A 22,958-nucleotide genomic window follows, 5' to 3' on the forward strand; every position below is an offset into this window, starting at 1 on the left:
AATTCAGTGAAATTCTTGTTGAAACTTGCCCAGCTAACATGGAAGAAGTGAGAACTGAGAACAGATGACAGCAGTAGTTACTATTGCAAACTCAGTCCATAGCAATAAATTCTAAAGTTTACATTTACATATATAGCAATTTCTAGAGAATTTCAGGAACAGCATACAAACTATTTCTATCTGTTATTTATTTAAACAATTTTTTTTGGTTTCTGGTTTTTTGTTTCTTTAAGGGACAGAGTCTTGCTATGTATGTTGCCTAGGCTTGATCCAAACACCTGGGCTCAAGCAATCCTCCCACCTCAGCCTCCCAAGTAGCTGGGACTACAGGTGCATGTGACCATGTCCAGCTTGTTTAAACAATTCTTAATCATGATATTTTGAAAATTAGACTGATAAAACTAAAATTGTTTAGCTCCAATTTCTATGCTAAATATTTAATTTTTCTCCTACTATTATATTAGTCCGTTCTCTCATACTGCAATTTAAAAGTGACTTTAGTTAGACTATGGTTATAGTCTATTTTTGGGTCACGTAATTTTCCTGGGAATTATTTCTCAGAAAAAACTAGACTATATTATGTGACTAAACTGACTGTATTTATAGTATACTAAATACATACTACATTATATGACTAAACAGACTATATATTGTTGTTGGATTTTTTTTTTGGTACAAACATAACATACACATCAACATAAAGGTGAAACTGACCCATGAAATAGTTACCAACTATAATTTCCTAAATCATGCATTTTTGCAGATATCAACATATAATAACCCATTGGGCTACGGATTTACTATTTTTAAGTACATTTAAAATTAATACATAAGATTTCCTAGTGGTTGAATATCAGCACAAGAAATTTATCAGTTTAGTATACATGTCAAATAGCTAGTAAATCTTTTGAGCTTACCCCTTTTTCAATATTCCCAGTTTGACACAGTGTCCCCTCAGCTGCTGGAATACTGTTGGTGACACAGCGGTTGCTTTTGCTGAGGCACCAGAGCTCTCTACACACTTCCTAGGAAAGAAGGCAAAAGCAAGTTGATCAGAAATAGAGACTAAAATCATGTCCAATTCTTTCCTAAAATACACTCATAGTCACTTAGCACTACTTTAAAAAGAGATCCTAGTTCTCTTGCTGCTGCTGAAGCATCATCAGAGATGAGGATTCTGGAGGAGATTCTTATGGAAGATGGGTTACCCATTTTGCAGAATCATTTAGACATTTGTTTTTATGATTCTTAGTGGGTAAAGTGTAACTTAGCTTTTACTATTGATTAGGATCTTTTTTAAAATATTGCACAAACATTTCATTAATATAGAGGAATAGGGAGAACGAATAAATACATGGAAGGAAATATATGTTTATTACACTCAAGAATATACAACAGCACAAACTTACCAATTACTAATAAAGTGATGCCAGGTGAATGATTTCCTAGACCTACTATAATACTCAAAGACAATTTTAAAATAGAAAAAAGAAGAAAGATCATGGGAATGGATTGGAAAATATGAACTTAAAGAAATGTGAAGTATATTTTGGAGTAATTCTAAAGTTCATATATGCCTAAGAACAATCTAGCAATGTTATTTTCAGTCCATCAATGTAGCCTACCTCCATGGTTTTGAAGAAATGCTGCCTTTTATGGCATGTTTTGAATGTTGTTTGGAGCTGTCTGTCTCCTTTATATTTTTCACTATCCTACCTCAACATTGAAGAATTACAACACTTATTCTATTATTGAACAATATTTTGTTCATACTATGATTCTCAAATAAACTGTTCAATATTATCCCTAAGTGTTTCAACTTAACAGCTCCCCAAAAACTTACTCTTGAAGAAAATACTCAAAATTTTCAGTTTCTTTTTATATATCATCACTGACCAGCACCATTACTGATGTTATAACTTTTAAATTTAAACTAGAACTATTTAGTTTATTATCTATACTTATAATAAAAATATGATAACATAGGAATGCAAAAATAAATTCATATATAACATTTAATCCCTTTGCTTTTATTCCCCAGCTGATCTTTTAACTCTCAAAACACAATTATAAGAACTTTTATCACATTAACACCATTCAGAAATAAGGTAGTAAGATATTGAAATAACTAATTAAATCAGTCCTACAAATAGAAATGCCCCAGAGTATAACAAACTGAGGGGATTTCTTTTGATCCCTCTTTAAGGTGCCCCCCACCAAGCAGAGAGATGTATAATGTCTACTAGGCTTTAAAATACTTAAAAATTTTTAAATTCCATTTGGAGAATTAGTGAGTGAGAAGAGAAACAAACATTAGAAAAGTAGGTATTGTAGATCATAATATAAACATAAAACTTTCCTGTTTTTATAATCCAATTTATTACAAAATCCACTTTAATTTTTTCAAAGTTTTGGTTTCTGTTTTAAGAGAGTTTCTATTACTTTATTCTGCTTTTTCTATAGAAGAGTTTTCAAAGTTTATGTTCCTAAAAGTGTATTCTTTCAGTTTAATATTTAAAAAGCAGTAGGAATAACATTTAAGGGCTTTAAAATATTGTCTCATGTACCACAAATCTACACAAATCCTAAGAAAAATGTGTTTACAAAAACAGAGAAGCATTAATAGAGATTAATACAGTGATTACGAAAACTTTTTATCTATAGTCCTGGATGATACTCTTGATCTTTTGTGATCTTACTTAGGTTAAAATCTTACTTTAGACAAAAGTAAAAGAACCCTAAAGTTTACTTTAGACAGAACTATGCAATCAAAATTCTATCACTGAAAAGGACAACATTTATAAACATCTATCAGGAAAACATATTATTTAGCCAGGTTACAAAAACTTTCTTTCCCAAAAGCACCTTGAAAATCTCTATCTGAAGTAGCAAGTGCTCAAAATACTTTTTTCAAAGCTTTAATCTCAAGATTAACAGAACCCTCTTAACTTTTAGAGAATTATGCATTTTCAAAGTTAGATTCACACTTCTAACAGGATTTTGTTACCTTGGTGGGCCTCCAGGGATTTGAATTTTGCTAGGGCATTAACTTCTCACAGATCACTGTTTAAAGTATGGGACTACAAATCTATGTTGGGAAACATTCCCAAGATGTTAAACTAGTCAAAGAGAAGGCTCTGAAGAGTTTTCAAACAGATTTTGCATTGGAATCTCAACTTGAATAAGAAACATTTAAAGATTTTGATATCCAATTCAGGAAGATTTCGCAAGATTATATATATAAAAAAAAGGATACTCTCTGGAAAAATAAAAAGCAAGAAAATTTCATTTCATGCCAATAATCAGTAAGTATACTCCCTAAAAGAATTTGATGATAATTTCACACTTTCAGAAATAGCCTTCTTTCTCTAAGCTGAATCCTAGAACATGGATGATGTTTGCATAGGTATATCAGTTTCATTTACACATTTATTGACATATTTGTTGCTGAATAAGCAATCTAAGGTGGGTTCCAACCTCTAATAAAGCTTAAGGCATGGTGAAATTTTTACCTTGTGAAAAATTTGTAGAGCAACCATCATAGTAGGCAGATTAATTTCCCTAAATAAAATATAGAAGTGATGGGGTATAGTTAGTGAGAGAGAATGATGATTTTTTTCTTTTTCTTTTTTTTTTGACTAGCCACTAGCCTAGCTCTAGAGGAGCAGCTCTCTTTCACATACTTATGGTTCCTGTTAGGAGAAGGTAAGATTTATTGAGATTAGTTTCATGGCTTCTATGACCTAATAAATCATCATCTGTGTGTTAGGGCTCCTTCTATAATCCTAAATTTCATCTGGGGAAAACTCTCTAGGGGAAATTTGGGTCTTTGTGCTTGCCCTTTAGTTTAAAGAAGGAGAGAAAAGTTATCAACAGTCCCCACTAACGGACATTTCTGTGACATGACACTGAAAATTTGAAATGCAACCTCTAATTTTATGGGGTAAACTTCTAATCAATTAGGAGGATTGCCTGGCAATACAAAAATAACAGCATTTTCCTCCACTCATTCAAGAATATTCACTGAGAATCTATTATGCATCAGGAATTATGTTAGTGTTATAAAAACTAATACTATCACTTAGAATTTATGGGAACTTGAGAGAAGGTAGAGTATAGTCAGACATGTACCTCAAATGCCATGGATTGGTATTCTATGATAATTGCTATGATAAAGTTTTTAATATTGTATGACAAAATTAGAAAAATGATGTCAATGTGGTCAGGTTTTTTCATAAAAATAAAATATTTTATTTTAACGGGCTGTCCTTAAGTTTTATTCTTTTTAGTTTGCTGATGCTACTATAGATTGTAAGACTCCCAACAGCAAGGTCTGTGTGCTTATGGCAGTCTTTATAAAATGTTCCTTCTTGGCAAAATTATAATTTGGCATCCCTATCTTGGTCTGCCAGTTTTTTGAGGGAAATTTTTCTTGCCTATAAATGTCTAAAAGTTTGTGAACAACTCACTGCCCAAGTAAAATAGTCAATGTTTACTTAGATATATTTATGTGTTTACCAGTGCCTTTAATGACAATTGCTTCTTATATCCCACCACTATCTTCTGAATTCAATTTCTTTCTTTTTGACATACATCCTTTAGTAGTTAATTTAGCCAGGGACTCTTTTTCTTATTTTTCTGAAAATATCTTTATTTTACCCTCATTTTTCAATGCTATTTAAATTGAAGATACAATTCTAGGTTAACATTTATCTTACCACAGCATTTTGAAAGTATTAAGTTCATTTTTATCTGACCTCTATGGAGGCTGATCAAAATTACTTGTAAATATAACAGCTGTTTCTTTATTATAGTCTTTCCAGTTGCTTTGAAGTTTCTCTTTGTCTTTACTAAAAGTGTAGTTTCATCACTGTATCTAAGTATTCTTTTTATTTATCTACTTGGGATTTATGCTCTGAGGATTTGTACCTTTCCTTGATTCCAAAAAATTATCAGTTATTACTTCTTTTAATATGACTCTTTCTTGTTCTTTCTATTCTTTCTTCTAGAACTCCTTTTCAACTTATAGTGGACCTTATTCTAACCACCATGTCTCTTAACCTCTCTTTTTCTCTTGGAGTGTTCATATTCTTACTTATCAACTTTATGGTGGATTGTTTTCTCATATTGTTTGCTATTTTGTATTCAAGCTTATCTTCAATGAACATCATTTTTCTTTGAGAATCCAGTGCCTTCTAAGTTATAGAAGTATAGATACCTGCATTTGTTTCTATCATACATCTCAAGGTTTTCACTAAACCAGTTTTCATGTTGATTTATTTGGTCAGCATCATGTAGACTGTATAAAGTTTTACTTTGTTCTTATGCAGGTTACAATTCTAGGGCTTCCATTTCTTATGGGAGTCATTTTTTTTCCACTAAAATATTCACACAGTTAAATCCCTGCTGGCATTTTTTCCCAGTATTTCAATCTGCTGATCCTTTGCAGCCTTAAACCCTGTGGCTTGTGATGCTTCCTTCTTACAAATGTTGGGGTTTGAGGGCATTTGCCTACAATAGAGACCACTTTCATAAAAATTAAGAATTGGAACCAGGCTTTAGCTTCTTATCAATTAACTTTTTTTTTGGAGACAGAGTCTTGCTTTGCTGCCCGGGCTAGAGTGAGTGCCGTGGCATCAGCCTAGCTCACAGCAACCTCAAACTCCTGGGCTTAAGTGATCCTACTGCCTCAGCCTCCCGAGTAGCTGGGACTACAGGCATGTGCCACCATGCCTGGCTAATTTTTTCTATATATATTTTAGTTGGCCAGATAATTTCTTTCTATTTTTAGTAGAGACGGGTCTCGCTCTTGCTCAGGTTGGTCTCGAACTCCTGATCTCGAGCGATCCACCCGCCTCGGCCTCCCAGAGTGCTAGGATTACAGGCGTGAGCCACCGCGCCTGGCTAACTTTTTAAATATAACACAAAAAGGATGTATCTTCACAGCTTCATCATCTATCCTCATGACTTTAATAGAAAGCTTAGTGTTTTGGAAATGAAGCCACTAAGCCATCCACCACGTCCAATAAAAAAGCCCTTTCTGAAGAACTTTCAATTTTTTCTAAGAGTCTTTATATAATGCTATAGACTTTCTCTTTAGCTGTGAAAAAGCCTACCTGATAGCTTCAAATCATTAATATACTGGGAAACAATCACATATGAAAGAACAAGACATGCATTACACTGGTGTCAGTTTCCAATTTGTGAATTGTTCCTGTGTCTCTTTTTATCACATAAATACATGTTATAGCTAAATGGATTAAATTTAATTTTTTTTTCATTTTATTTTACCTAGCATTTTTGTTTTCATACCTGAAGAAGTGATTGTGTTTACTGTGTGTCATGTTTTTGAAACTAAAACTGTTTTCCTAGACTTTAGAAAGTCAACTTTATAAATGACTGGGAAAAATAATATGCATGTTAACTTAGAAGAGAAGCCAGTTCAACCAATGGACAAAGGCTACGGGGGAGCAGATTTTAGTTCAATATATAGAAGAACAGTCCAAAGGTCAGAATTGAACAACAAGGAACTAAAACTGAAACCCCACCACTGTAGATATAATTAGCACACACTTCATGACCACTTAGCAGGATGTTGTAGGCAAGAAGAAAAGAAAAAAACTAATAATTTTCAGGGTATACTGTCAACTACAGGGTTAGGCATACTCATATTTGTATCGCATTCAATAATCATGTCAATCTTCTTAGAAAGTGTGAGAAATTTTAGGATCAGAAAAGTTTAGCAATTTGTTTCAATTCTAACTAAATCTAGATATGAATTAGCTCTGCCTGATATCAATGCCCAAGATATCTCCACACAATTAAGCTAGTTTCCCATTTCTCTTAAATGTATCAGAATTGAATATCATCTCTGGTCAATTAAGGATAATTAGTAAAGGTTTACTTGTATTCTAATATAATATAAAATCTCACTAAATAATCATAAAACCCTTCTATCTTTTACTTTTAAAAGTACAATATCTCCAAATTACAATTATTATATACTAATACATAACATTCACTCAATATAGGAGCTTAGGCATCAATTTACACATTATTATTATTATTGAAACTTCTTTTTTTTTTTTGGAGACAGAGTCTCACTCTGTTGCCCAGGCTAGAGTGCTGTGGTGTCAGCCTAGCTCACAGCAACCTCAAACTCCTGGGCTCAAGAAATCCTTCTGCCTCAGCCTCCCAAATAGCTGGGATTACGGGCATGTACCACCATGCCCGGCTAATGTTTTCTATATATTTTTAGTTGTCCAGCTAATTGCTTTCTATTTTTTTAGTAGAGACAGGGTCTCCCTCTTGCTCAGGCTGGTCTCGAACTCCTGAGCTCAAACCATCCTCCCGCCTCAGCCTCCCAGAATGCTAGGATTACAGACGTGAGCCACCGTGCCCAGCCAGAAACTTCTCAATATAATATCACCACTTGTGTTTGGATTTTAAAAAGATACTGTTAACATATTTCACAAAAGTATTCCATAGTCTTCCAAGACATAAGATATTAAAAAATATCCCTACTTATTTAAAATTTTAATATCAACTCCCATATTTCCAGTTTATTTGATTTTTCAGATGAATGACACTATTTGCAAACATTAACAATAGTTTAAAATATTAGCAAATATAAGTGGTAATAAAGATACATTTAGAAAATGACCATGAATGTGCACAAATAAAAAATAAATGGAAAACAAATAAAAAAAGAAAATAGAGTTTTATAGTAATTATCTAATATAAAATAGTTTGCCTAATATGTAGAAAATAACTCTGTAAAGAAGTGAACTAGGGCTCTTTCCATCAGAATAGAATAATTGATTTTTTACAAAGATCCTTTCAGTACAATAAAAGATTAGAATTTATCTTTTCTAATGTTTCCATTCTTTTTAAGTTACTATATATGTTAAAACAGACTAAAAAAATGGGAAGAGAAACTCTTTGATCTACCTAGGAAAATTAAAATCAGTAGTTTACACAAGGGGGGAAGTGACATCATAAAAGTACAAAGTCATTTTATAATTACTATATCATTAAATAAAGAAGTATATGAAGAGAAAATGGTGCTTTTATTGCTAGATGGATTTTGGGTTTTTAAAAAAATTTTTAAACAACTTTAGAGACCAAAAAAGAGATATGTACACATTTTTTGTCCTTGGGAAACCCTAAACCCTATGCCACACTGAGTCCTTGATTCTGAACATGAAACATTCTCTTTGTCCTCATTACCCTATCAGTAGCACCTCTCAGCAGCTGTTTGCAATAAGGGATCATGATGGTAAAGGGAGAGAGCAGAGCCCTGAAGGTCAGGAGGGAGCATCAATGATTAGAAAGGTTACTTATCATTTGATCACACAAAGGAAAATTGAAAACCAACATATGGTGACCTTATGGCCTGGTTCCAGGTGTTTAGTAGCCATCTGAAGAAAGAAGGAGAATGTGCCCTTATTTCTGCCTTAAATAGTTTAATACTGTTACGTGGGCAATTTAAGTGCAAGAGATGCTAGAAAGGCCAAAAACAAACAAACAACTCCTAATCTAGAAATTCAACTTATGTAACTAATCACCAATTTGAAGGGGTTTAAAAACTGATTAAACGGCTAAAAAATGAAATCCCTAAGAAGCAAATGTGGTAAAACTACTGATATTAAAGGATACAAGTGATTATGGACCCATGATTTTGGCTTGGAGTTTATAAAAACTAAAAATCAAATCAACTTTTTCTTAGGTATATGTCTGATAAATATATATATAAATATTTACAAATATTTATATATATATATTTGGACTCCAAAAGAATATTGAGTTGCTAAAATACACCCACTCCTCTTATTCCCTAAATCCATATCAAACCATACTGTAGAATCTTTACACCACCTTAATATCTTCAAGGACAGTGATTCTATAATCTTTCTCAATTTAGCTTTCCAATATTTAATAACTTAAGATTCTTCCTAATACTTAATCTACAAACTTCTAGCTGTAAAAATTAAGACTCCTTAGGTTTTTTTATGCTCTTGGTAGAAAAGGAGAACAATTTGTTACCAGCAATCAAACTATAATAAGTGTTCCACAACCAGAGGATGGGTTGAGGCCAACATTTAGCTTTCTTTTTTATACTACTCACACTCATTTTCTTTAAACTTCCCTTTTATGTACTTCTCTGCATTTCATTACTATCCTCTCCCAAGCTATCTGCATCTCGTAATAAGTATTGCCAACAGTACCCTAAAAAGATTAGTAAAGTCAATATATAACATACAATCACATGAAAGAATGATTCTCAGTGATAAAGCAATATTGACTTAAATCTTATTTAATTGGTTGGATACAATAATAAACAAAATGGAGTAATCATGAAAACATTAAAAACTACAGTCTGAGAGACAAAATATGTTCATCTTTATTAAGAATTCTCCAGGGGGAGGATACCCTGATCAGAGAACTCAACCATCTTATTTCTAGCAGTTACCCTGACTGCAAAGAACTATCATCAGGAAGATATAGTTTGATGACACTATTATTAAAGTTATTAATTAATATATTAATAATCTATACTATCCCATGTCTTTATTCCATGCTTGACCAAGTAACCTTTTTTACTTTTTTGTGTTTTGACACAGAATCTCGCTCTGTTGCCCTGAATAGAGTGCAGCGGCGTCATCGTAGCTCACAGCAACCTCAAACTCTGGGCTCAAGCAATCCTTCTGCCTCAGCCTCCCGGGTAGCTGGGAACACTGGCACACACCATCATGCCCGGCTAATTTTTCTATTTTTAGTAGAGATGGAGTCTTGCTCTTGCTCAGGCTGGTCTCAAACTCCTGAGCTCAAAAAATCCTCCTGCCTCGTCCTCTCAGAGTGCTAGGATTACAGGCGTGAGCCACTGTGCCTAGCCCCAAATAACTTTTGATAATAAATTGGTCTACTGGGCAGATTTTTTAGGTGAGAAAATGTGCAGATTTCAGTATTTTCAATGAATATAAACTGTGTGGCTATATTTCTTACCATAAATTAATAAATCCAAGTATACCTATACATTTACTCCTTTGATCTTTTATTTCTAATATTAAATTCTAAAAACCTCTCATCACTTAAAGTTTGGAATAAATATGGTACCCAGCCATTTGTAGATTCTTCTTTCGTTAATCATTTAATTAAGGTATGTATGTAGAAGAGAAAATTTTCCAGTTTGATGATCTATAAGTAAAATATAACCCTTGCTACAAACACATTTCCCCTGGAAAGATTAAAAATTAACTAGAAGTCTTAAAGTTTTCAAAGTTACGTCGTATTTTCTTTTTATAGGTTCTTTTATGTTTCTGCCACAACACAGAGACTCTGCGATCTTAAAGTCAAAATTATGGAGCCTATATACCTTTACACATAAACACCTTCATTCATCTCACTAATGAGTTATGGCACAGCACCCACTAGTATAAAGAGAATGAATTTACATATACCTAGAAAAGCAAGGGCACTGCTACACTGGAATATCATCAGTAGCAGAGCTGCTTTAGTACTCTGTGTAGGGTATGTGGAGGGGAAGAGAAAAGGGAAAAGAGGAGGACACAGGTCACTTTACAAAAGCCTTTACTTTTACAGCATGGTTCTACCAGATTACATAATTAAATTTGTTTCCTAAGATATAATGTGCTTTAGAAATTCTATGATTTTTTTTTTGTACATCAATAAACTCTCTTGGTCTCATTCATCAAAAACATTACAATAGTTTCTCACTGCTTTTAAGATAAAAACCTAGAATCCTTAAACATGGCCTATAAGGTCCAAAGTTGGACTTGGTTCCTACCTTCTCCTGTTTCATTTATGTGGTATTTGTTTGAGAGCATCAGCCTGTGGCCTTCTCTCAGCTCTTCAAATACATAGCCTCAGGGTCTTCACAAAGTTCCTCCCTGCTACTATCTCTTCATCAGATAACTCTTCTCACTCAACTATTTATCAAATATTTACTGAGTTCCTATATGAACCAGGCATTGAGCTACTCACTATACAAATAGCCATAAACAAGTCAGATGGAATCCTTCCCCTCTCAGAAATTACAACCCTATCACAATTATCAGTCCATTCACTCAATAAGTATTTATTGAGCCCCTACCATGGGCTAGGCATTGTTCTAGGCACTGGAAATATAGGAGTGAATGAAAGAGACAAAATCTCTGTTCCCAAAGAAAATAGATTCTACTGGAGAAGACAGCAATAAGCAAGATGAACAAGTAAAATATACAGTATGCCAGAATGTGGTAAATGTTAAGAGGAAAAAAATCAAGCAAGGAAAACAATGGGAATTTTGTGTGGGGATGTGCATGGATGTGTGCATGTGCTAATGGACATGTACAATTTTAGGTAAGGTTGTCAGGGAAGGCCTCATCTAGAAGATCACATTTAAATAATTAATGATAATCCAATAAGCAAAACTATTATAGATTTTAATAACTGCTTTGAAGGAAATAAACAGCATAATATGAAAGAGAGTAACTAGGAGAAGCCTTTTTATAGAAAACAATCAGACAGAGGCATGTCTGAAGAGAAACTGGCATTTGAGCTGAGACTGAGACTGAACAGTGGGATTGAGTCAATGTTATCCTTGGAATATTTTAATATGCTCCTAAAAGTAAAAAAGGCTTAGATTCTCCTAAAGTAGTACCAGCATTATCAACTATACAAGAACGGTATCATGGATGACAGATATTCATAAAGCATATAAAGCATTTATCGAATGAATGTCTGTCTGCCATGTGCCAGGTAAATGAAAGGCACTTTGCATGCTTGTCATATCCTATTGTTATCTGAAGCTTACAATCTGGCTGCTGTTCACTGAAAAAAGTGTCCAAGACTAGGTAAAATTTATCAATGGTCAGTTTGAGGTCATAAGTAATAGTTTATGGTAAACATATTTTTTATTTAAAATATTCTTCTAACAGTAACTGCCATGTGAGTTGTATTTAACTCATGCTAGTTTTGAGGCCAGAGTCTCATAAAGCATATATAACTCATACGTCTCTTTACTTTGAGCTCTGTAAACTATTTTTCAAGCTGCATATAACTCATGCACAGAAAACAATAAAAAAATAACAATTTTTTCATTAAATTAGAAAGGATTGTTTTGTTTTTGAAGTTTGTATTCTATTTTCGTAATAAAACACTGTGGCCCCACAGAAAAAAATTTTTTTTCTAGTGTGGCAGTCAAAGTGTTAAAAATATTCTGTTTGTGAAACCAAGTATTAGATCATGTGTTCCCATTTATGGTTCAGAATACATGGTCTATTGATAAAACATTGCTCAGTTCTACATTAAGCAGTAACAATGTACAACACACTATTATATATTTATGTGCTCGTAAGTCCACGTAAACAGTAACAAACTTCATAGGTAACAAAAATTCTCCATAAATTAAACAAAGCTGTGTCTATAAAATTTCTCTGCTTTTGTGACCTTAAATCTATCTGTAGATGAACAATCATCTCTTGATGGTTAACAGTAAATTATGTACTGGATATTGTTTTCCTATACTAAACCATTAAGTATATTTGGAAATAATATTTGGGATATGATTTAAAATGACATGATAAAGAAATAAAGAGCTAAGCCTGAAGCTCAGCCCTGAAATAATCTATGCTCTTCGGGAAACATTCAAAAGATTACCCACAGCCCCTGAATTATATAGGCTCATTAGTAACTTCCTTCCCAAATTTAAACTTACTGTTACTACTGCAATATGCTTTTTGTCAATTCAGTTTTCACAATTCTTTTCTAATAAGAACAAGGAGACTAATGGAAAACGGAAGAAAAGTGAGACAACAGATTCTACAGTGTTTTATAGGAAAGAGTTTGTTACTAGAACTAGGCAAAGAAACATTTCTTGGGCATACTGACACTACAGTTTTATTTGTAATATATTTCTATCCAGGAATCATCCAAGTCCCCTTAGAAATCTACTAACATAGCTAGGAGATATTTTTAGATGACCTAATAGGAATATAGCTTTGCATGCTGCTTGTATGTACTTGCATCTTACCGTAAAGAAGCTCTACCTCTTTATATAAGGTAAAAGAAAATAAATCTACTCAAATCAAAGACTCAGTGTTTCAGACACCTGAGAATTTATGACCCTAAAGAATAAGTTTAGAAAATGTCTCCTAAATCACCTTTTTTACCAAAAAAGACTGGGACAAGATGGGCAGTTTTGAGAAAATTTTTAGTAACAGACACTACCTGATGAAAACCAAATAACAACTATCTTCCAAAACAAAATACATTTGCTACTTTTATTTTTTTTAACATAACTACTATACCTAGTAGAAAACAGAACTGATAGATATAGGCCTTTTTTTTTTTTTAACTTTGGAATAGGTAGATCACATTCTGTATTTTTAGTTTCCTAATTTATAAAATATAATAAAATAATTATGATTTTTATCAATGCATTCTGAAGAATCTCAGGGAAGTCACTATGTAAATACCAGAAATTATATATTATTTATAGATTACTACATTATACAACTATATTAGTCTGTATATTGTATAGTATTGTTTTGTTATTTGCATTTATAGCCATTACAATCTCCTCACAACTTCAACTGGAATTTAAGAACACATAGAAAATAAAAATAGATGATATACAAGAATAATAGTTGAAAATGTTTGCCCTGAATAAAATAAAAAATTTTCCCCATAAACCCCCACATGTAACTAACATGTATATTAATGAACCTACTTATTAAGAATTCAAGCAAGACTTTTCATAACTGCAGATGTAATCATTGGTAACCCAGCAATCAGTACCTGAAGACCAAAGTAGAAGAAATGGAAAGCTGATCACTGCTGTAGTTATGGATCATGCTATATACAGTTGTTTTAAAATCTTCCCTGACATCATGAGAGACGTGCTAGTAGAAAGAGGAATCATTTCATGACTATTTAACACCACATGCATCCTCTCCTGAAAAGGCCACAGTGTTCTCCTAAATCTGTAACAATTGTATTCAGAGTTCATCTCAGCATATGCTCCACTCAGACAGCTATCTAAATCATGGCTGGTGTGTTTTTCCCTTTAGCTACCACCTGAAGCATGCCTTGCTTACCTGACTGGACTTCAACCTTGAAAGCCACGATTGTTTACTGAAGTAGTATTTAGAATTGTTTAAAACCTTAGGGATTCAATAGATAAAACCCAGTATGGGTTTAGATGTTACCAATTGTGTAAACCCAATTTTTCAGGCACAACTTCAAAAGGTGGGAGCGATTATAAAGATTCTATTATGACTCAATAAACTTTGCTAGCAACATATAGCACTTTAAAAAACATCATAAGCATTTTCATATAGTACATGAGTCAGGGGAAACCATTATTTTGCTGTAAATCAAAGTGAAAAGGTTCATGATAAAATACATGAAATTGTATAGAAGTCTGCAAGATGCTAGTGTCTTTCCCCAAGTTTCCTAATTTTATATCTATTACAGAAGTCTTTGTAAACATATTAAGAATCTAAAAGCAGAACATGAAGAACATAATGGAAAATATACAATTTTGTACTGTTTATATCATTTCAAATCAATTGGTCTGAACTGAATGAGATATACAAATACACTGAGGTGAATCAAGTCAATTTTTTATTAATTTCTTTAACCCTGTTTCTAATAGAAAAACTAAAATGTAGATTAACTATTTCATTTGCTAACAAAGAATTGAGAGACAGATAAGAATAATCTAACAGAAAATCTCTAATCAAATTTGATCATGAATTTCAACCTATCTATCTACAAGTACATACAAAGACTCTGATTAAAGTTTGACTCACTTTTGATGGATAAACAACCTAAGAACAAAAGAAACTAGAACCATACAGAAATAAGAGTAGAAGTCTCTTTACAAGAAAAAAGGAAAGGCCAAAATTTTACTCAGGGTTCTACATATCCAGATAATCACACACAATCTTTCTTTTAAAAAAATCACTTCCCTTTGTACTGTTCCCAAGAGGAATAACTGGTTCAGTACAATGAGTATATTGTTTAGTCTTAATTACTTTAAAACTTAGTTCCTTTTATTGTTATTATTTTTTAAAAGGGATTTAAAAGACTATTTGCATAAAAATAGGAACCAATCCTTTAAACTTATTTTTTAAACCTGAATATTTTTAGCAAACAATTTCACATTTTAAAATCCTATTTCTTCATTCAACATACTTATACTGTGGTTCCTATTACACACATGTCCCTATATCAGACATTAAAATCTTTCTCTCTATAAGACTTAAAAGGAATTTTTATGTATTTTCTGATATAGACACTGTCATTTTTAGGCAGATGTGCAAAGTAAATTATGATGCCTACATTTTTTTTTTCCACAGCAATTTTTCTGTTTCATTATTTGGGCTAATGTCATCTTGTTCCCACTTGGTTGTTGTGTTGGAATGTGGGCAGGGGATGGAAGCAACATGAAATGACTCAGTACTAGCAACTATGAATTAAAGTGAAGGCACCTAGCCAATGTAAAAATGCCCTTTAGCCCAATTATAAGAGTACCAGAAAAGGAGGGTGCTGAGGGATTTTAAAATCATAACATTTCAGAAGATAAAATAAAATTGGCATCATAAACTTAACATTTAAAGAATAAACATACTAGAAGTTATTAAATTCTACCTGCATCACTTATAAGAAATTTGAAACTTGCTTAATTTAGGATTATTCAAACACTTAGAAATAAATATTATACAAATAATAGAAAAAGTGCACGGTCAAAAGCTATATTTAAATCAATGATGTTACTGGATGCAAACTACGTTCTTCATCATTCTCTCTTAACATTTATGTCATGGAAGAACACATATAAATGACCAAACATAACGATTAAGACTTCTTACCCCATATTTACATTGGCGGGATGTTGCTCCATACTGGAAACGACATTGCTCATCAGCATCATACACCTGACCTGGGGCCACAGCTGGATAAAGAAAGTCACGCTTGGGAGGCTCATTATCAAGGCAAGTACCACGGCCTGAACTGTTCAACATAAAGGATCAAAGGAAATTAGGTACTCTATGGACTATTTCAGTCACAATTATGAAACCATGTGATGAGTTCTTTGTTTTAATAATTTGATGCATGAAAAACAATATATTCTCCCGATGTATAATCACATGGCTTTAGTGAAACCTGAAGAAGAGGTCCAAATAGTTTTTGTCAGCACCAAGACACAATAAAAGCATCTTAGACAACAATCTGAAAATGTTATGTTGGCCTTTGATTTAAACTAATTTCTGAAGAAATCAAAACAGAATTTCATATTACTCTAAGCTTCTTATTTGTTTTCTTTGAAAATATAACCACAGCTGATAGTAGAATTAAAAACATTAAATGTAGAAAATTAAAAAAAATTATGGTCATAATCCTTAAAAACCTAATTTATATACTTTCAAACTTGTGCAGAACAAAAGATGCTGTGGTAAGACACATCCATAGGTTCTTGAAGTATTTCACTGATACACAGGCTGAATGACAGATGAGGCCAAGGTCCAAAGTTTTCTTCTCAAGTATATTAGAAGTGTTTAGTCTTTCAAAAATTTCATATTTCATCTAGGGTCATCAGATTGGAAAAGAGAATGTTCTCCTCTCTCTATAATTTCTGCTTTTCAAAGTATGTCTGCACTCAAACATAATATTTTAATTCAGTGGAACAAATAACATAAAGATCGCCAAAAGTCAGACAAAATACCTTAGTTTAAAGAGCTTTAAACTTTGCTAAATATAATTGTTCATTTTTATTTAGTCAGTGTGCATAAAATAGGACAGATGCTTTTTTACTTTCATTTCACATGTGAGTAAGTTAGAATTTTTAAAGAATTCCTATGCCAACATTTAAAAATTTTTTCCAACATTCCTGTCCATTGTGCCAGCACTTGTGTTTTTTTTTTTTTCCCAAATCTTTTCCATCCACTTTGCCAAAGGAAAATAATTTCACAAGTAGAAGTTCCTCAACTGTTATTTAGGACAGTACAAATTTTCATTTATAGATAAATAAGAAAGAACTATGCCTACCAATGAGTTTCATATTCACTTGAAAGTTTATCATATTCTTAAAATGTAAAAGTCAATTTGTTATATAAAAATGTATATTTGCACAGCGGCATATTAATACCTTTAAAAACCTGAACCATACTATTCCTAAGGCAATGGAGATTCAAAGACCAAAAGGACAGAATATTGACTTCTTTATAGCCTTCTCCTTTCATTTATGCCCTCTTGACTAATTTTTTAATCAACAAAAAATATTTAGATGAAATATTAAATATGGCACTAACATAGGTGGATTACACTATTGGCTATTACAATCACTTCAGGTGTCACTGCTCCAGGTATCTAACAAACAACCTTGTTTTAACCCAGTTATCCAGTTTTCATGACAGAACACTTATTTCCTTTTTATTGTACTTTTAGAAGTTGACATATATCTCAGCAAAAAAAAATATTTCTAGATGAATTTTGAAAATAGCAAGTACTTTTTATTTTATTTTATTATATAAAATATCTTTAACCTATATGGATAGGCAAACTTTAGGCAAATGTAATTCTACTAGTAAATTTGAAATTATATATTAAGGTTAATGACAAAGAGGTAACAATTGAATAGTATAATGGAAAAAGAAGGCCTATTATGATAGTATGGATATTGGGGAGATGACTGAATTAGTAGTTTAATTTTCCAGTATTCCTGCCAAAATATCAGTTTCCTTTCTATCTACAATAAAATTATAAATATCTTCATGAAAGGAATTAAGTATGTAATAAACATAAAATAACAAGTACTACTATAAATCAATAGAAAAATTAAAAATTATGCACTAAAGTACAGGCTCCTATAGGTAAAAAATATTTACCAATGGCATCACAAAAAAGTATAGGATATATTCACCTATGGGGTACCAACTTAGAATGTATTAAAAATGATTATATATATAATTACTTTTAGAAATACAAAAAATTAACCTAAACATTTAGAGGAAGAACTATGTGGACCTCAAAAAAGGGCTTAAAAATAGATACCCTTAGGAAAAAAGTTTTTGCTGATGGCACACTGAAAATTGGCTTACCTCAGAAGGAAGCAAGAATAATTATTTTATTTAAAGCTCTTGTTTCAAGGTATTAATGGTCTTCTAATCATAGTTCATGTTCTTTAAAAAATACCAAATCAGATGACCGTTGCAAGAGTCTTCAGACACCAAGAATACCAAGTACTGTTGGCACCTGTGGCTAGAACTCTTCTGAGAAAGTTTATCCCAAAAGTGTATTTTTGTTTCAGTTCTTTGGAAGCACCTATTGCTTTGTATTAATGTGGTCTAGGCAAGTCTTGTTCTCCTTTTCCAGTGTATTTTTACAGAAGAATAAAACACTACATGAAATAAAATATAAGGGAAAACCATATGGATCTTTAAAAAATGAACCTGTATTTAGGAACATCAAATCAACAAAGGCCTTTCGAAATGGGTTTGGCTATATTTGTAGAAATTAGCAAGGCTTACAAGTCAAGTGTCTTCTTGTAAAGCAAGTGTGGGGATATCTGCAAGGCTGATTTAAATTGTTTCTACATTTCTACACATGTAGTGCAAAATCTCCTAGTAACTATATCTGGTATATACAGTAAAACCTCAATTAAAATATTTGAGGGATGGGATAGTTTTCATATTTTAATTGTTAACTGAGGGGTAAGCAACAAAAATGCTTTTTGCGTGTTACTAAATTTGCTCCTTTGCTACTATTTTCAAGTAGTTAAGTCTATAGATCATAAATATTAATTAACTCCTAGAAAATAATAATTTTGGACATTTTCATGCCTCTGGTCATCAATTACCATTATGAAATATTACAGATACAGGGACAGAAGGTAGAGGACATGGATTTGAGAGATGTATATTTAACCCTGGAAGTGATTTTCCTTATTTTTTTTCCTATGAAAATTCCCAAGTGCTCAACTCCAATCATACCTCTCATTTCCCCCACAAAAGTAACTATTATTCTGATTTTTTATGATAATAATGTGCTTGCTTTTCTTAATAATTTTACTTCCAAATTATTTATTTGCCTGTTTTTGGACTTTACATATAAGGAGTCATACTGCAGGTTTTCTTTGGAACTTTATTCTTTTGCTCGATATTGTGCATATGAGATACTTCTATGTTGATGTAACTATATCCTGTTCATTTTTATTGTTCTTTAATATTCCATTTAGTACTATACAACAATTATATTTATCCATTCTTCTATTAATGAACATTTGGATTCTTTCCAATTTCTGACAATTGCAAATTACCCCAATATGGATGTTTTTTGTACATTCATATGTATGTAAATGTTTTTCCTTTCATAAAATATTAGATATGAGTTATTTTATACTTTACAATTATCTCATTTTAAAAAATAGAAATTATGGAAGATTTTTATTTAATCTAGGGTCCTAGCTAATTGAGATATAACTATACAATTCTTACAATACCGAACCTAGTGTTAATTATGCTACTATCAAAATACTAATAGTACTATAGTGATATTATATACAAATCTTCTTGAATTTTTTCATCAAATAACACTTTTAAACCGATGATTTGTGCCTTGGTATCATATGCAAATTTTCCACTCAGAAAACATAAACATCATTCATTAATAAATTAAATGGAGAATACTGTTACTCTCCCTCTATGAGAAGTTACTATAACTTACTATTGTTAAACATAGGTATATTTGTCCAGATCAAAACTGTATATATATATATATAAAGTAGATCTGTGATTATTTCCTAGCAACATATATTTCACAACTAAAAACCCAACTCTAGCCACCTGCTGTCATGGTGCATGCAGCTGCCGGGCCATATGACTGTGACTGGCATAAAAAACAAAAAAACCCAACCCTAGTTAACATCTAAACACTACAGCTAATTACTGAATTTATATACTCTACTTTTGTTATGTTTCTAAGACAAATCAAAAAAATACATATCAGTTTAAGAATATGCTTCTTCCTTGATTATGAAATTCATAGTAAATCAAAGTATATTTATATTTCCAGAAATCTCTGCAGCATGATGAGAAAGTCATATTTTTTGTATTCTACTTTTAATTTAGAGAGGTCTTATGTACATAAGTGCAAAAATTAGCCTTGAATATAGGAATATGAGCCAGAGTTCAGTCTTCAACTAAAATTTACAGATCCCTGTGTAAAATTGTACTCCTGGCTTTGTTTCTAGAATGCATGAGGACATACTCCTAATTGTGATTTTAGAATTACTTTCACTAAAACAATTATACTGTAAAGTATAGACTTTTAGTCTATAACAGAGGAGGTCAATCTAAAAAATGAATCTTTCTAAATAACCCTGTACATATCTTAGTCTCTTAACAACAACAACAAAAAGTTAACATTTAATGCCACCTCCTATTTTTTTTCCAAAGTTTTGCTGATACACATAAATTAAGCAAAAATGAATTAAGTTGATATTATCTATAGCAAATTAAGTGTCTTATCTACTATGTTCTCACAAACTATTTCATCAATCTTCATGAAACTAACAATTTATAGCCTTCTAAAGTCAAATCTTTTTCTCTCACCCTCTGTATGACTGGGGTGCTTGAATATAATTCAACTTGAAGCTTCGAGGATACAAATACTATACTGACAGTGGTTTACTCTTTTTTCCCCCAAATATAATTATGACTTCGTCTCAAAGATATTTATGGTTAGAGTGAGGTTCCCAAAAATGTCAGATAAACAGGAGGAGAAACCTGTTTTGCCAAGCTCTTTCTTGGATTCTACATTTTAAAAAAAGGTCCCACCTATAAAGAATGTTTTCCATCTAATAGACTGATGTTGACCTTTAAAGGTAATTGCTAGAGAGGAAATGTGAGTGCCTTGGTCATCTTATTCATCTTATATCACTTCTCTTGTAGCTCTACTCTCACCTTTCTTCCTAATTCATCTTTGACCATAACATTGCCTCTCTTAATGGATTCAGCTTCCATCCTTTCTGTGAAAATGGCTACCATGTATTTAATTTGGAACTGTAAGAAATTTTGATATGAATCTTTGACAGTTCAAACAATTTAACAGACTTTAATTTTCATAGAGCAAGAGTTGATTCACAGAGCCCCGTAATTTTTGAAAACTATAGGAAATTACTCTGTACTATTGCTAAGTGGTGGAAAACGTATGAAAAACTGGCTTAAATTACTTCTGGCTGCCTTCCACTGCCTGGTAAATTAGCCCATAGTCATCAGTCAGTATGAGCCATAATACCAGGTTCATCTTTCTCTATTTTCTAAATAAATAAATAAAGTCCCGCAGGCAGATAGGAAAGACACTACCTGCAAAGCCGTCGTCGGAAAACATCAGAAGCTGGCATAACACGTCCATTTTAACGGAAATGGGTTCTTTATTATTTAATCTGGACGGCTTCTGGCGATTCATGAACCACTTATTGAATCACCGAGTTTAAGAAATCTGAAAAAAAATATTGGGAGTTGGTAAACACCATCTCCTGACTGATCAATAGCATCTAGTGTTTCAGAATGACACGAGAGACTCTGTATTCTATTGGCATTTAAAGGCCATGGAATTGTTTTCAGTAGAACATAGTGAATAGTGAATCTCTATAAATCATAGAAAGCTCATTGTTAAAATCTACCATCATCTTTGGCCTATACAGTCACTAAGTAGAGAAAGGTATGCGTTTTGTTGGCTGGGCTGCAGTTCCTAAACAATTCATCTTTCAAGATTTCTTTTTCTTGAGAAGAGAAGCTAAAATAAAATGTTATGAGCCTTTTGAGCCAACTATAAAACATAAATGTAACCTCAATCCCTGATCAAAATATCACTGGATTTTTAAAAATATCACGCATAGCTGTTAAAGCAATTAAGTTCACTGCATTAATAAAAAGGAACAAAGAAATTCAACAAAGTTACTATTATGTCTTTGTGCTCCAGTGAACTGACCATTTTAAAGGACCTGTGTTTAAAAATCCTTTATTGCTTGGTCAGATTATAATCAGATTTGTTTAGTTTATTACTAAAGAAGGGGAAAAAAGCCAACTTTTCCCCAAGTCTCTACCCATTGTCTTTCACATCTATCTCTTATTAATGGTTTAACTTTGTGAACATTCCCAGGAGGATGCACAAGAGAAATATTTTTATAAAATACAGGATAAATAAGCTCATCATAACCCTGTCAACACTAATCATGCTTACATATACAAAATGCAAAGAGGCAATAAAGCTTAAATAATGCTTTTTGAATTAATTCTTTTAATTAATTCAATGAAATACTTTATTGCAACTAGTAATAATTTTACATCCCTCACCAAACTAGTGGTGAGTTCTTAACTGCATTTTACCAGCAATTGAGGGATTTCCTTTTGGAGTGTCTTAATAACCTTAACATGGTTTCAACTAGGCAGGATCTGGCAGGAGATCAAAACTGATCCTTGTATTTAGTAAACAGGGATGGTATTAGCAAATGAGCTGTGCAATAGCCAATGGGACAGAAACAGGATAGAGGAGAAAAGAAAATGGTAATTTAAAAAAAACCAGAAAATAGCAGCCATCAAAAATGCACAGGAATCCTGAGTATGTTATACAGTTTGTCTTTCTGGTGATAGACATTCAGACTCCATTATAAAAACATAAGCCAAGTCAAGGGAGAAATTCCAGATCTGACTTGATTTCTGGGGAGAGCAGATCTTCAACAACGTTTGAAATTTAGGTAAATGATGTCATTAAAACCATCTTGGAAAATGATATTGCTAGTGCTTTGTATTTAGAACTACTAAAAGATGTCATACAAATTTTCTGTGGTCTATCTTTATAGCACTTCACTCAGTTTTCATACTAGGCAAGTAAAATGTTATCATTATTTATTACTAAGATTAAAAACTGTTAGGTTATAAAAGAACTGC

General features: G+C 32.3%; 1 protein-coding gene across 1 annotated transcript in view; it reads right to left on the reverse strand.

Annotated features, from left to right (window-relative positions):
- Positions 1 to 22,958, reverse strand: part of ADAMTS6 (ADAM metallopeptidase with thrombospondin type 1 motif 6) — a 263,647-nt gene that overhangs the window by 94,554 nt on the left and 146,135 nt on the right. The window contains exons 10-11 of the mRNA XM_045566295.1: positions 15,879 to 16,020; positions 918 to 1,025 (exon numbers count right to left, since the gene is read on the reverse strand). Of these exons, the coding sequence (XP_045422251.1) occupies positions 918 to 1,025; positions 15,879 to 16,020 (250 nt within the window). The remainder of the gene's footprint in view (positions 1 to 917; positions 1,026 to 15,878; positions 16,021 to 22,958) is intronic.

This window comes from Lemur catta, chromosome 12 (assembly GCF_020740605.2).
Source record: "Lemur catta isolate mLemCat1 chromosome 12, mLemCat1.pri, whole genome shotgun sequence".
In the NCBI taxonomy this organism is placed as follows: Eukaryota; Metazoa; Chordata; class Mammalia; order Primates; family Lemuridae; genus Lemur; species Lemur catta.